General features: G+C 43.7%; 1 protein-coding gene across 1 annotated transcript in view; it reads left to right on the top strand.

The window, feature by feature from the left end:
• Positions 1-14,384, top strand: part of MAPKAPK5 (MAPK activated protein kinase 5) — a 108,815-nt gene that overhangs the window by 78,958 nt on the left and 15,473 nt on the right. The window contains exons 8-12 of the mRNA XM_082243788.1: positions 1,032-1,112; positions 1,726-1,913; positions 3,475-3,595; positions 4,754-4,884; positions 6,028-6,143. Of these exons, the coding sequence (XP_082099914.1) occupies positions 1,032-1,112; positions 1,726-1,913; positions 3,475-3,595; positions 4,754-4,884; positions 6,028-6,143 (637 nt within the window). The remainder of the gene's footprint in view (positions 1-1,031; positions 1,113-1,725; positions 1,914-3,474; positions 3,596-4,753; positions 4,885-6,027; positions 6,144-14,384) is intronic.

The following is a 14,384-nucleotide window of genomic DNA, read 5'->3' as shown; positions in this document are numbered from 1 at the left end:
TTCTTTCCACATTTTCCAAAAACCTGTGGAAAAAAAATGACATATTCAAAAGACTCATTATGCCTCATAGAATATACGTTGGGGTGTTTGCTTTCCAAAATTGGGTCTTTTGTGGGTAATTCCATTGTCCTGGTGCTCCAGGGCCTTCAAAAGTGTGATAGGTCATTGGGAAATTATATGTTTAATTTATGCTCCTAGAACACCTGACGGTGCTCCTTGAATGTTGGGCCTCTGGCCAGGCTGTGTAAAGTCTTACACCTGGTATTGCCATACTCAGGAGGAGTAGCTGAATGTATTTTGGGGTGTAATTGCAAGTATGCCAATAAAGTGTGTGAGAAATAACTTGTTGTTATGACAATTTTGTGTAAAAAAAAAAAAAAAATGTAATAAAATTCCTAATTTTCCCAAGAATTGTTGGAAAAAACTACAACTTCAAAAAACTCACCATGCCTCTTACTAAATACCCTGGAATGTCTACTTTCCAAAAATTTGTACTGTCCTGACATTTCAGGGCCTCAAGAAATGAGATAGGCTGTCGGTACATCAGGTGTGATTTAGGTGTGATCAATTTTCAATGATTGGCATCATAGCTTGTAGACTCTATAACTTTCAAACAGACTAAATAATAACCACTAATTTGGGTTATTGTTACCAAAAATATGTAGTAGTATAAATTTTGGCCCAAATCTATGAAAAGAAATGACTTATTTGCAAAATTTTATAATAGAAACTAAAACAAAATGTGTTTTTTTTTCCTCAACATTTTCGCTATTTTTTCACTTGTATCGCAAAAAATAAAAAAAACATTCGTGATTAAATACTACCAAAAGAAAGCTCTATTTGTGTGAAGAAAATGATAAAAAATTTGATTGGGTACAGCGTTGCATGACTGAGTAATTATCATTTAAAGTGTGAGAGCGCTGAAAGCTGAAAATTGGTCTGGGCAGGAAGGGGGTGTAACTGCCAGTATGGAAGTGGTTAAACAGTTTTCTCTAATGCAGCACTTCTATTTACTTTGTTATAACTGTCAGGTTCTAGAGGCACAAAGAAGACACCAGAAAGAGAAGTCGGGGATTATTCCTACCTCACCAACACCATACACATATAACAAGGTAAATGTTTTTGTCGATTATCAAAACTGATCTGTGCTTTCTGGCAGCCATTGAATATTTCAGAAATACATTTTTCCACAAAAAATAGTGTTTCAAAGTTTTGCATTATATTCTTTATGCGTATTTGTACCACAGAGAGGACACACCAACTCTAGCTGCATTCTTGCTTAGTTACTGCTGCAAGAACATCTGAATCAGCCAGCTGTTGTTCTAGGCTGTGTAGTGGCCATGCTGCAAAGATTCTACACTTAAAGAATGTCGCCCCAGCAGCTTTCATTATATAGACTAAAATGTTAAAATTGAGAACCCATGCACATGAATAAATAGAAATGTAAAGATAAGCATTGTTTTCAAGGAATTTTGTAATCGCCTCAAGTTGCTCAAATTCACAAAATACACATTTAATCAAGCAACAAGGAACACATAAAATAAAATGTTAGAACAGTGTTCTTTGTGATACAGAAGAAACATTGCTTCCCCCCCCCCCCTTTTGTTATTGTGGGAAAAACACTTTATTAGAACCCCAACACATGTATGCATGGTGTGCATACAGGGACCTATCACTATTACGTGTTTTATGTTTTTACTCTGTGGTTGTCTCTGTCTCTCCCAGAGCTGTGACTTATGGTCCTTAGGTGTGATCATCTATGTGATGCTGTGCGGCTACCCTCCCTTTTACTCCAAGCACCACAGCCGGACAATCCCTAAGGATATGAGGAAGAAGATTATGACAGGAAGCTTTGAGTTCCCAGAGGAAGAATGGAGCCAGATCTCAGAAATGGCAAAAGACATTGTCAGAAAGTGAGTTATTGCATTTTCCTGAAATCTGTGTTTGTAGTTATAAAGTAAAGTCCCGTACACCTGGGCTGATTGCCAGCCGACATTGGCCGGTTCAATAAAAACCACCTGACACATCTCAGCGAGTGGTGGAGAGTGCTGCTCCAAGTGCTGGGAGGGGGGGCGCACATCATCATCCCCCTATCTGAAAACAACAGCTAAGCAGGGGAGATCGCTGTACTAAAGTCAGGTCGTTAGTACAGCGGCTCCGAACGGAGCTCACCGTTTTTTTGTTTTTTTTTAACCTGCACAGAAAAAAAACGAATAGCGTGTACCAGGCTTATGTAGCTTTTTTTCAGTGTTTAATCCCATGTGCTTTGCAATTTACCTACAGAAATTAGGCCATTGTTAGACTGGTGTGGCATCTGTAATGTACACCTTCAACAAGATTGCTCATAAAACCTTTTCGTTTTAAGACTAAGTTCACTTTTGTTATACAGTATAATGTACTGTGATGTATATAATGTAATGTGTGGGGTCAGGGGACCCCAGTAGTTGTAATAACACTGTGCAGTTTACAAAATTGGCATTTAGTTTAAATGCTGTACCTGTGATGACTTCCCCACAGCCTGGCTAACAAACTGCCACTGTAAGAGGTCATCCCCATCCTGCCTAGGATCTGGAACCCACCATAAGCTGAGTGTGCCCCAGGCATAACAGGAACAAGCACTCGCTTGTTCGGCATGGGCTGTACGCTTTATCTTCCCTTGTTGCCACAGAAGCCAAACCCAGTGCTGCTTTGACAGGGGAAAAGGGAGTGCTTTGTGCACACATGGGACATGAAAGAGAAAGCACGCTTATTCCTATGATGCTGGGGACGTGCCCAGCATACAGTGCGTACCACTTCCTAGGCCAGACAGGGACAATCGCTTAAAATGGTAATTTTTTTGGGTCGCACTGTGGGCAAGTCGCCATTGGCCTTACAGATATGCCATTTAAACTGTGCACCAATTTTGAAAGCTTCACTTTGTTCGCCTTGGAATTATTATTATTATTATTTTTTTTTTTTTTTTTTTTTAGTAAGATTTACCTAGGTGGATGCAGCTGCATCTGCCTGGCCACCCCCGATACACAACCCAAAACAGGCTGAGCCAGTGCCGGTCCAGGGTTCTGGGCGTATCCTGACCATTTGGTCGCTATCTTTCCCCAGGCTTTGTGACGTCAACTGCTGTCTGCTGAAAACAGGTCACAGGAGTGCTGAACGTACTGTAATCTACAGGAGAAGTGCAGCCAAACGGGGGGCTGTTAACAGGGGGGATGGGGGAGGGAGCAATAGCATAGCAATAATCGTATATAAAATCCAGCAGGCTGGTTGTACCCAAGTTGATCGATTGATCACTTGGTACATTTAGCCTGCCTATACATAGTTCAAATGTCGGTCAGTTCAGCAGGAAATTAACAGTCTATGGCCGGCCTTAGGCTTTAAGTGCTGAAGAACAGGAAACTTCTTGGAATATATATATATATATGCCTTTTTTTATTTACCAAATCCGAAGTTTGTTTAATTGTATAATGTTGTCTGTAGGCTGTTGAAGGTTAAGCCTGAGGAACGACTCACCATTGAAGGTGTTCTGGACCACCCTTGGCTAAACTCTACAGAGGCGCTGGATAATATTTTGCCATCTGCGCAGATGATGATGGATAAGGTTGTCTGTGCTCTACGTTAATCTTAAATTGTTAAGAAATTCTAACCTTCCTTAGGGTACACAGATGAAATGGATAATAATATTTGTAAAACAACATTTTAACCGCTGCTTGCCCACTGTCAAATGATGGAGCAGTAAAGCTCTCGTTCTGGGACAATGTCACATGACAGCGCTCCTGAATGGGCGTTCCCGCGCCCGCACCGTGTTCCTAGGACACGGTACGGCCCGATCTTGGTGGCTCTTTACCCATGTGTGTGTCCAATCACAGCTGGTCGCAGGTAAATGTGGAAGTGCCGTTTATCGGCTCTCCTCGCCTCACACTGGCAGAGTGTGTGACGAGGTGAGCCCATCATTGGCATCTCCTCGCAGGGGAGATCAGCACAAGTAATCAGGGCACTGATCATCAGTGCCCTGATTACAGTAAAGCCCCAGCAGTGCCATCAGTGATGCCAATCAGTGCGGCATATTAGTGCCACCTCATCAGTGCCCATAAGTGCCACCTCATCAGCGCACATCAGTGAAGGAGAAAAATTACTTATTTACAAAAAAGAAAAACTTTTTTTTTTTCCAAAATGTTTCGGGCTTTTTTTTTTTATTTTTTTTTTTAAAGCAGTGATTAAATACCACTAAAAGAAAGCTCTATTTGTGTGAAGAAAATGCTAAAAATTTTATTTGGGTACAGTGTTGCATGACCACACAGTTGTCATTCAAAGTGTGAGAGTGCTGAAAGCTGAAAATTGGCCTGGGCAGGAAGGGGGTGAAAGGGCCCATTAAGCAAGTGGTTAAGAAACATTAAATTGTAAATGGGAAATGCAGGTTTCTGGAAGTGTTGATAATAACCATCTACTATAGAGCAAACTGAAATTGAATTTACTGTTTTATAATCCCGTAAAATAGAATGTCCAGGTTACACTTCAGACAAAAACTTTCATAAGGAGCAATTGCTCTTGTAGGTAAAATGTGTCTTGCTTACATTCCAGGTGACTATAGCAAAAATGCAAATTCAGGAGTATGCTGTTTACATTAGGGCATTACAGCGTATTATCTTTGTCAGCACATTATCACATTAAAGATTCTTCTGTTTTGTTCACTTCAGAGGATGCTTCGTCTTAAAGTTGCAAAGGAACTAATTAGACTGTGTACCATTTTCCATTGCAGGCAATGGTTGCCGGGATACAGCAAGCCCATGCAGAGCAGCTTGCCAACATGAGAATACAAGACCTCAAAGTCAACTTGAAACCATTAAACGTTGTCAATAATCCCATCCTGCGCAAGAGAAAGCTGTTGGGGTAAATGTTATGAGAAAACCTAGCTATCCATCCCAATCAATATGCTAGAGTGGTCTGAAAAAAAACTTGTGTCAGAACGTCCCTTGATTTTCTTATTTTATTTGAAATAAAGGTGATTACACATGCAAAGACAGATGTAAGCAAACCCTGGTGTGCCACCACACCTCTGTGTGGTCAGTGGGCTTGGAGTAGCATGCTTACTCAAAATGTTGTGAGAGGAGTGTAATGTTGTATTTGTATACCCAAGAATTTATGATGTTATGAATTTACAAAATTAAACACAATTTCTGACAAGCGCTGAAAAGTCCTAAAATTGTATCCTTCTCTCTTCCCAAGCTCCCCCATTTCTTACTAAATTGCCCTAAAGGTGCAATTTTAGTGACAATCATTTGGTGTAATTCCTTGTGCCTTTTTTAAGGGATTATATATCAAAGTGTAAAGCTCCTTTTCTGTGGGACTAAAGAAAAATGGTGGTGGGCACTCATCTTAGCCCAGCTTTTTTCAACCAGGGTGCCTTCAGGTTTCTACAGGGGTGCCTTGGTAAATTGCCTACAATTCATCAAATTGTGGATCAAGCCTGCCTTTTAGTTACATAAAGCCGCATGTTTTCATTGTGCACCATTACAACCTTCTAGCCCCCCAGCGTCATAACAACCAATGACCTAATTGGTTGTCAAGGAGAACATTGGGCACTTCCCTCCCCTGCCCATCTGTCAGCATTGTCTTCACATTAGCTGAATAAGGGAGGGAAACTGAGGGAGAAGAGAAACATTGGCACACTAGCAGTACCAGTGTGCAATGGTTTTTTTTGAAGAATAAATCCTCTCAAAGGTTGGGTGTCCTACATGTGTGAATGTTCCTATTTTATGTAAAATTATTCATAAAATTTTTTACAATTTTGAGTGGGGTGTCCAAAGATTGTGCATCATTCTAAAGGGTGCTTTGATTAAAAAGAAAAATAAGGTTGAGAAACACTGTCTTAGACCCTACAGATCATATAGATCATGTTTTTTGGGGCTTGGGTAAAAGTGACTTTTAGTTTTTTTGCCTTTTTTCAGTGTGACACAGCTCTGAACCAAAACGCAGTGAAATCGCCAAAGCATAATGAGACTTTTTTTTTTTTTGGCATGTTTTTAATGACAGGACAAAACCCAAGGAAAATGTTTATATCCAAGATGCAGAGAATGGAAGTGAAGATTCCAATATTGCTGTGGAAAAACTGCGAGATGTGATTGCACAATGTATTCTACCACAAGAAGGTAAATTATCATGCATCTAATTAACCACTTTACCACCGGAGGATTTTGCTGTCTTGCGTCCAGGCCACTTTTTGCCATTCGGCACTGTGCGACTTTAACTGACAATTGCGCGGCCATGCAATGCCGTACCCAAACGAAATTTACGTCCTTTTTTCCCACAAACGGCTTTCTTTTGGTGGTATTTGATCACCTGTGCGATTTTCATTTTTTGCAATATTAATTAAAAAAATGCGACAATTTTGAAAAAATAACTATTTTTCTACTTTGACAGTTAAAAAATATCCAATATATTCAATTTTTGTCATATATTTAGGCCAAAATGTATTTAGCTACATGTCTTCGACAAAAAAATTCTCAATGAGCGTATTTTTAACCGCTTTATGACCGGAAGGTTTTACCCCATTCCTGACCAGGCCATATTTTGCGATTCGGCACTGCGTTATTTTAACGGACAATTGCGCGGTCGTGCAACGCTGTACCCAAATTAAATTTATGTCCTTTTTTTTTCCCCCACAAATAGAGCTTTCTTTTGGTGGTATTTGATCACCTGTGCGATTTTTACTTTTTGCGCTATAAACAAAGAGCGACAATTTTGAAAAAATAACAATATTTTTCACTTTTTTTTTCTATGAAATCCCCCCCCCCCCCCCCCAAAAAAATGTAAAAATCACAATTTTTTATCATTTTAGGCCAATTTGTTTTCTGCTACATATTTTTGGTAAAAAAATCGCAATAAGCGCATTTTGATTGGTTTGCGCAAAAGTTATTGCGTTTACTAAGGGAAAGATTTGTCATTTTTGGTGTTTTTGTTTTATAACGAGTAATGGCGGCGATCTGCGATTTTTTTTTTTTTTTTTTTTTTTTTTTTTTTTTTTTGCGGGACTGCGACATTGCGGCGGACAGATCGGACCCTTGACTGACATTTTTGACACTTTTGGGGGTACCAGTGACATTACTACAGTAATCAGTGCTATACATATGCACTGTTACTGTAAAAATGACACTGGCAGGGAAGGGGTTAATTTTTATTGGCGAGGGAGGGGTTAATGTATGCCTGGTGTTTACTGACGTGTGTGGGGGGAGGTGACTGAGTGACACAGTGACAGATCGCAGGTTCAGCTATGCTGAACCCTGCAATCTGACTCTGCCTGTCACTTAGGAGATCCTCCACACTAGAGCCCCGACTAGATTACCTCCGCTCCTCCCCTGGCCCGACTTCCGCTGTAACTGAATACAGCGAGAGCGAGCCTCCGGCGGCACGCGCGCGCCGCCGAGAGAGGGGAATGTCTGGTGACGTAGGTCTACGTCGCCAGACGATAACGAGCCACTTTGACGCAGTACAATCAATGTGACTGGTCGGCAAGTGGTTAAAGTACCGTATATACTCTGGTATAAGCTGACCCGAATATAAGCAGAGGCACCTAATTTTACCACAAAAAAATGGAAAAACTTATTGACTCGAGTATAAGTCTAGGGTGGGAAATGCAGCAGCTACTGGACGCAACTGGACCACCATGAGACCCAAAACGGGCTGCGGGCACGGTGCAGTAGCTGTGGGCATGGTACAGAGAGATGCAGGGCTGTGGGCATGGTACAGAGAGATGCAGGGCTGTGGGCATGGTACAGAGAGATGCAGGGCTGTGGACATGGTACAGAGAGATGCAGGGCTGTGGACATGATACAGGAGATGCAGGGCTGTGGGCATGGTACAGGAGATGCAGGGCTGTGGGCATGGTACAGGAGATGCAGGGCTGTGGGCATGGTACAGGAGATGCAGGGCTGTGGGCATGGTACAGGAGATGCAGGGCTGTGGGGCATGGTACAGGAGAGGCAGGGCTGTGGGGCAAAGTACAGGAGATGCAGGGCTGTGGGGCACGGTACAGGAGATGCAGGGCTGTGGGGCACGGTACAGGAGATGCAGGGCTGTGGGGCACGATACAGGAGATGCAGGGCTGTGGGGCACGGTACAGGAGATGCAGGGCTGCGGGCATGGTACTGGAGAATCTCCTGTACCATGCCTGCAGTCCTGCATCTCCTGAGGAGATGCAGGGCTGTGGGCATGGTACAGGGCATGGTACAGGAGATGCAGGGCTGCGGGCATGGTACAGGAGATGCAGTGCTGCAGGCATGGTGCAGGAGAATCTCACTCCCTTACCTTTCGTGAGGCGCCTTACATATAAAAATGTCATCGCCCTGGGCCAACACGTCACTGCGTATGCGCCGTCTGCCCGGGAATAGCCGAACGTGCACTGCACCAGAGAACAGGTAAGTGGGACTCTCACTCGAGTATAAGCCAAGGGGGCCTTTTTCAGCATAAAAAATGTGCTGAAAAGTTGGCTTATACTCTAGTATATACGGTAAATGGTGGGCTGAAATGATGTGCCAAATTGATGCTTTGCATTAATATCAGGCACCCTCTGGTATCTCCTTTTGAGCGCCATTCTGTAGAAAACTGAGAATGTATGTTTTGCTTTAAAAGATTGCTTTTTGTAAATTTTTTTGATTATGCTAGCGTAACAGTTTATCTGTTCTTAAAGCCAAACGCCATCTCATTAGATTGAAGGTAGCCAGGCATAAAGTAGTTCCCTGTTGGAATATATAAAGCCCACAGAACACAAAAATGACCTAACGGCTGACAGGAGGAACTACAGAAACCAGCAGGTGACTAGTTGTTGGATGACAGTAGTGCCTGTAGCTCTTCAAGATTTGAATTTTGATCAGTGTGTGTGGCTGTCCATGCTTTGCAGAAGTCAGTGGTTTGATTAACTTCTGTCAAGATAGAATGTTGGAAAATGCCCCGATCACGATCTCGATTCGCCCCCCCCCCCCCCCCCTCACGATCTTAAAACAGCATGTCCTGGATTCTTACAGAGCTGTTCTCTGCCGGTGTCATGTCGGATAGTGCATCCGACGTACTGACGTCACTGCAGCTGACTGCTCAGATCAGCTGTGCTGGAGGTGACGACACTGACATGCGCATTTTGTCGGATGCACTATCCGACGGTAGATAGAGAGCGGAGGAGGGGAGAGAATCTATTGTCAGGAGGAGGGGAGAGAATCTATTGTCAGATTCTGCCTCGCTCTCTGCACATCTATCGTGACGGATCGGATTACAGTGCAGTGTATTCTTATGTGAGAAATGTCTGATAGGGAACACAAAAACACAGCTCTTATCGGGACACATTAAAGGGGGAACTCTGACCAAAGGAAGCACTCCGATGGGGACACTGATGTAAGGGAGCACTCCGATGGGGACACTGATGTAAGGGAGCACTACGATGGGGACACTGATGTAAGGGAGCACTCCGATGGGGACACTGATGTAAGGGAGCACTCCGATTGGGACACTGATGTTAGGATGCACTCCGATTGGGACACTGATGTTAGGATGCACTTTGATGGGGACACTGATGTAAGGGAGCACTCCGATGGGGGACACTGATGTAAGGGAGCACTCCGATGGGGGACACTGATTTAAGGGAGCACTCCGATGGGGACACTGATGATGGGGACACTGATGTAAGGGAGCACTCCGATGGGGACACTGATGTAAGGGAGCACTCCGATGGGGACACTGATGATGGGGACACTGATGTAAGGGAGCACTCCGATGGGGACACTGATGTAAGGAGGCACTCCGATGGGGACACTGATGTAAGGAGGCACTCCGATGGGGACACTGATGTAAGGGAGCACTCCGATGGGGGACACTGATTTAAGGGAGCACTCTGATGGGGACACTGATGATGGGGACACTGATGTAAGGGAGCACTCTGATGGGGACACTGATGATGGGGACACTGATGTAAGGGAGCACTCCGATGGGACACTGATGTAAGGAGGCACTCCGATGGGGACACTGATGTAAGGAGGCACTCCGATGGGGATGGAGCCTATGGAGGGGGGAGGCCCGTTTCTCGGGGTCACTGCTCCGCGCCCATGGGACCCAGCTGTAGGGAAGGGTCTCGGCCATATACGATAAAATTTTGGGGTCTCCAGCACCTTTGGTTCGCCCGTGACAGCTCCACAAAGTGACCGGGAAAACCAGAAACCATACCCGGAGACACCCCGGATTTAACATTGGCGTCTATGGGGAAAATGGGTCCAATTTGGCACGTCCCTGCGCCGAGCCCTAAGGTCCCCGAGACCCCAAATTTTTTCCAGATGTACCTGAGGTTCTTGGCTACCTATCACATTTTTTCGTGTCTGACGCGACCTATGGCTCGGCCGTGACAGCACCCCAAAGGGACCGTGACCTAACCGCGAGGTGACCAGGTTTAACATTGGAGTCTATGGCGGGGGGAGGCCCAGTTCTCGGGGTCACTGACAGCTCCACAAAGTGAGCTCTCCCTGCAGCCTTCCGTCGGTTGGTGCATCCAACGGACTGCGCATGCACAATAATGACGTCAACCCCAGCTGAGCGGAGCAGTCAGCTGGAGTGGCGTCATTTACTGCGCATGCGCAGTCCGTCGGATGCACTATCCGATGGGAGGCACTATCCGACAAGACACCAGCAGATATTTATCAACATTGTTAAGGCTGCTAGATAACTATAAACACAATGCTTTACAATGTATCATTTCCTTCGTTTAGATCAAAGGAATGAACTTCCGTCTGTAATTGAGGGCAGTTTAAACTCTTAAAGACTGAGCCTCTTTCTGACACTTGTTACTTACAAGTTAAAATCAGTATTTTTTGCTTGAAAATTACTTAGAACCCCCAAACATTATAGAAGTCTTTGAAACGCAGTTTTTTTGGGAAAAAATACACGAGTGAATTTAAAAAAAAAAACTAAACAGTAAAGTTAGCCTAATTTTTTTGTATAATGTAAAAGATGATGTTACGATGAGAATCATGAGAGAACCGTGATCTTTATTCTTTAGCAAAAAAAAGGTGATTCTTATTTTATCCAGAATCCTTCAGCTCTAGTAAAATATATTTTAGTTTTATAGGCTACTAATGATTTTTTTAACATCACAACAGGGACTTCTTAAAAGCATAAAACACTGTTGCAGCACCAGGAGACCTCCCTTCAGCACACTTCAACTTGTATAGTGATTCCGTTTCAATATATATGTAGTGCCACAACACACCAGATGTACTCATGGGGGTCCGCAGAACTTTTTTCAGGGGGGGAGGGCATCATTTTAAGGTCACCCATGCTCCGCCCCTTTTCAACAATATCATGAAGGGGAGGAGCTTAGTCATACTTATTTTAAGTATTCATTTTTAAAGAGCAAACAGCAGAATGTATTTGTAAAGCATTTGTTAACCTTAAAAAAAAAAAGATGGATCCTGTTCCCATAAAGCATGTTGTATAGCACAGTGTTTTTGCTGTGTAATTTGGCCCCTTCTATCACCTAAAATACATGGCTGATCCTGCCTGGCTATATCTTCCCCTCTGTAACCTGACCACGGTATACCAACATGGCTGCTGTGCCCTGACACTTTGGTCAGTTTGCGTGCCTCCGTCATCTGCAGCTCTCCTGTCCCTCTGTCCTCTCTCCCCCTCTCTCCCAGCCTGTCTGCTCCTGTGTCAGAGCCCGCCCAATCCCCTCCTGCTGCTGTAGTTTCATTTAAAGTTTCATATCCTTTCTGTCTACAGTCTGTTTAATAATCCTGTGTGCCCCTGTGTCTGCTTTATAAAAATAAGCCGTTATTTACAAGTTTTCAGAGCGCCACTCGTCGCTCATGTGACCAGCCGCCTCTCTCCTCCTCTCCCCCTCTCCCAACGGATATCAATGAGGAATCCTCGGCCCAGCCCGCTGCAGGCAGTGGTCAGACGGAGAGAGGAGAGAGCTGACTGGTCATGTGAGCAGTGCTCGGCCCTCTGAAAACTGGTAAAGAACGGCTAAATTTTTAAAAAACAGACACACAGGATTATTAAACATACCAGACAGGATGGTATAAAGTGGCTTAACAACTACTTGAAAGGGGAAGTTGAGATTCCGGGGGGGGACGGTTATTTGCCCATGGATGTACTGATTTCAAATATAGTTCATGTGGTTCTATTGTAAAAGGTCGACAGCATCACCAGGTCATCCAAACACACACCAAAATGTAGGGCTTCTTTGCATAAAAAGAGGTCAACGTGCAAACTGATGTTCAGTGCAGTATTATCCTGATGATATGATCATAAAACAGAGAAACACTGCATACATGCAGCAGCATTATTTTGTTTAAAATAATTTCTAGGGCTTATAAATCATATATAAAAGCCAGCAGGAAAATGAACATGCAAAACTATCTGACTGTGTGACGTCAGTATGGAAAGCTCTGTTTCACCCTTGGACGTTTTTAAAAGGATACAAAGGCACAGATCTGACCCACATCCCACCCTGTACCCACTTACTGGTTGCACATATACTGATCATTCATAAGTGGACTCTCTAATTGTGCCTTTTGAATGCCTGGAGACCTTAGCATATTAAGGGGGCGATATCATTATACATACCTATCACACGGGAATTAATAAATATTTTGCCTGTATAGTTATAAACCAATATACAAAGTGTTTGTAATACCATAATGAAGTGTAGGGTGCTTGTTAATGTCCTGACAAAAAATACTAAAGTATAACTGCTTAGACTCCAAAAAATGTTATGCAGATAAGTTTGTGGTAAAATATTGTCCCTCTTCAATCAACTCTTCACTACCTTCTACTTTACCAATGGAAGCAGTGCATCCACATCGATGTGATCTCGGTATTACTTTAACCACTTTACCACCGGAGGATTTTGCTGTCTTACGTCCAGGCCACTTTTTGCGATTCGGCGCTGTGCGACTTTAACTGACAATTGCGCGGTCTTGCGACGCCGTACCCAAACGAAATTTACGTCCTTTTTTTCCCACAAACAGAGTATTTGATCACCTGTGCGATTTTTACTTTTTGCGCTATAAAGAAAAAAAGAGCGTTTATTTTGAACAACCTTTTTTTTATATGAAATTCCTCCCAAAAAATATGTAAAAATCAATTTTTTTTTTAATTTTTGGCCAATTTGTTTTCTGCTAGCTATGTTTGGTAAAAAAAATCACAATAAGCGTATTTTGATTGGTTTGCGCAAAAGTTATTGCGTTTACTAACTAAGGAAAGATTTCTGTCATTTTTGGCGGGTTTTTTTTAACGCGTAATGGCGGCGATCTGCAATTTTTTTTTTATTTTTTTTTTGCGGGACTGAACATTGCGGAGGACAGATCAGACCCTTAACTGACATTTTTGACACTTTTGGGGGTACCAGTGACATTACTGCAGTAATCAGTGCTATATATATGCACTGTTACTGTAAAAATGACACTGGCAGGGAAGGGGTTAATTTTATTGGAGAGGGAGGGGTTAATGTATGCCTGGTGCTTACTGACGTGTGGGGGGGGGAGGTGACTGAGTGATTGAGGGACAGATCGGATGTTCAGCTATGCTGAACACTCCGATCTGTCACTCCCTGTCACTTAGGAGATCCGCCTGCTCTGTTTACACAGGCGGGCGGATCTCCAAACTAGATTCCCCGACGATCGGGGAAGAGCGGTGGCGATCTGCGCCGCTCCTCCCCTGGCCCGACTCCCGCTGTGAATGAAAACAGCGGGAGCACGCCTCCGGCGGCGCGCGAGCGCTGCCTACAGGGGGAGGAGTCCAGCGACGTAGGTCTACGTCGCTGGACGATAACGAGCCACTGTGCCACAGTAGAGGCACAGTGAGCGGTCGTTAAGTGGTTAAGTGCCATACCCAGACCTCACATTGTGGAGGTGATCTGCAATGTTGCTTTGGGCATTGGATCCTCCTTGAGTGCTTACCGTGGCACAGAGTGCAACTAATATAGTTAGCCAGAGGGTGCTCTAGTCTTTTCCTATGGTTCCCAGACCCTGAAAACCCCTCCAGGGGTATGCCCAACGTGACAGCTGAAGCCTGGACCCATACAAAGACCAGAGACCAAGATCTCCATTATTTGCAGTACACTTGTATACGTGTCCCCTGAATAGCATTCATTTTAGGTAGATATGCCAGGAAGCTGGGAATGTCTGAGTTTATTTACTTTTCAGATGTTTAAATCTGGTTTTGCACAAAATGCTTGCCAATGTAGATATGCTCACTTCTGCCGTGCACAAAAGCCTCAGTGTAGTTGCACTTGATTCTTCTGTCTTTCCGTGCCCTTCTAAGTACTAAGAGGCCTGGAAAGTATAAAAAGATGTTCTCTTTCGATGAATAAATAGAATGGGAAATTCGTGACAATTGGGGTACACCTGAAA

Source organism: Pelophylax lessonae, assembly GCF_965119305.1.
Source record: "Pelophylax lessonae genome assembly, chromosome: 1".
Lineage (NCBI taxonomy): Eukaryota > Metazoa > Chordata > Amphibia > Anura > Ranidae > Pelophylax > Pelophylax lessonae.
The sequence above is the reverse complement of the archived record's forward strand: the minus strand, read 5'-3'. Positions and strand labels throughout refer to the sequence as shown.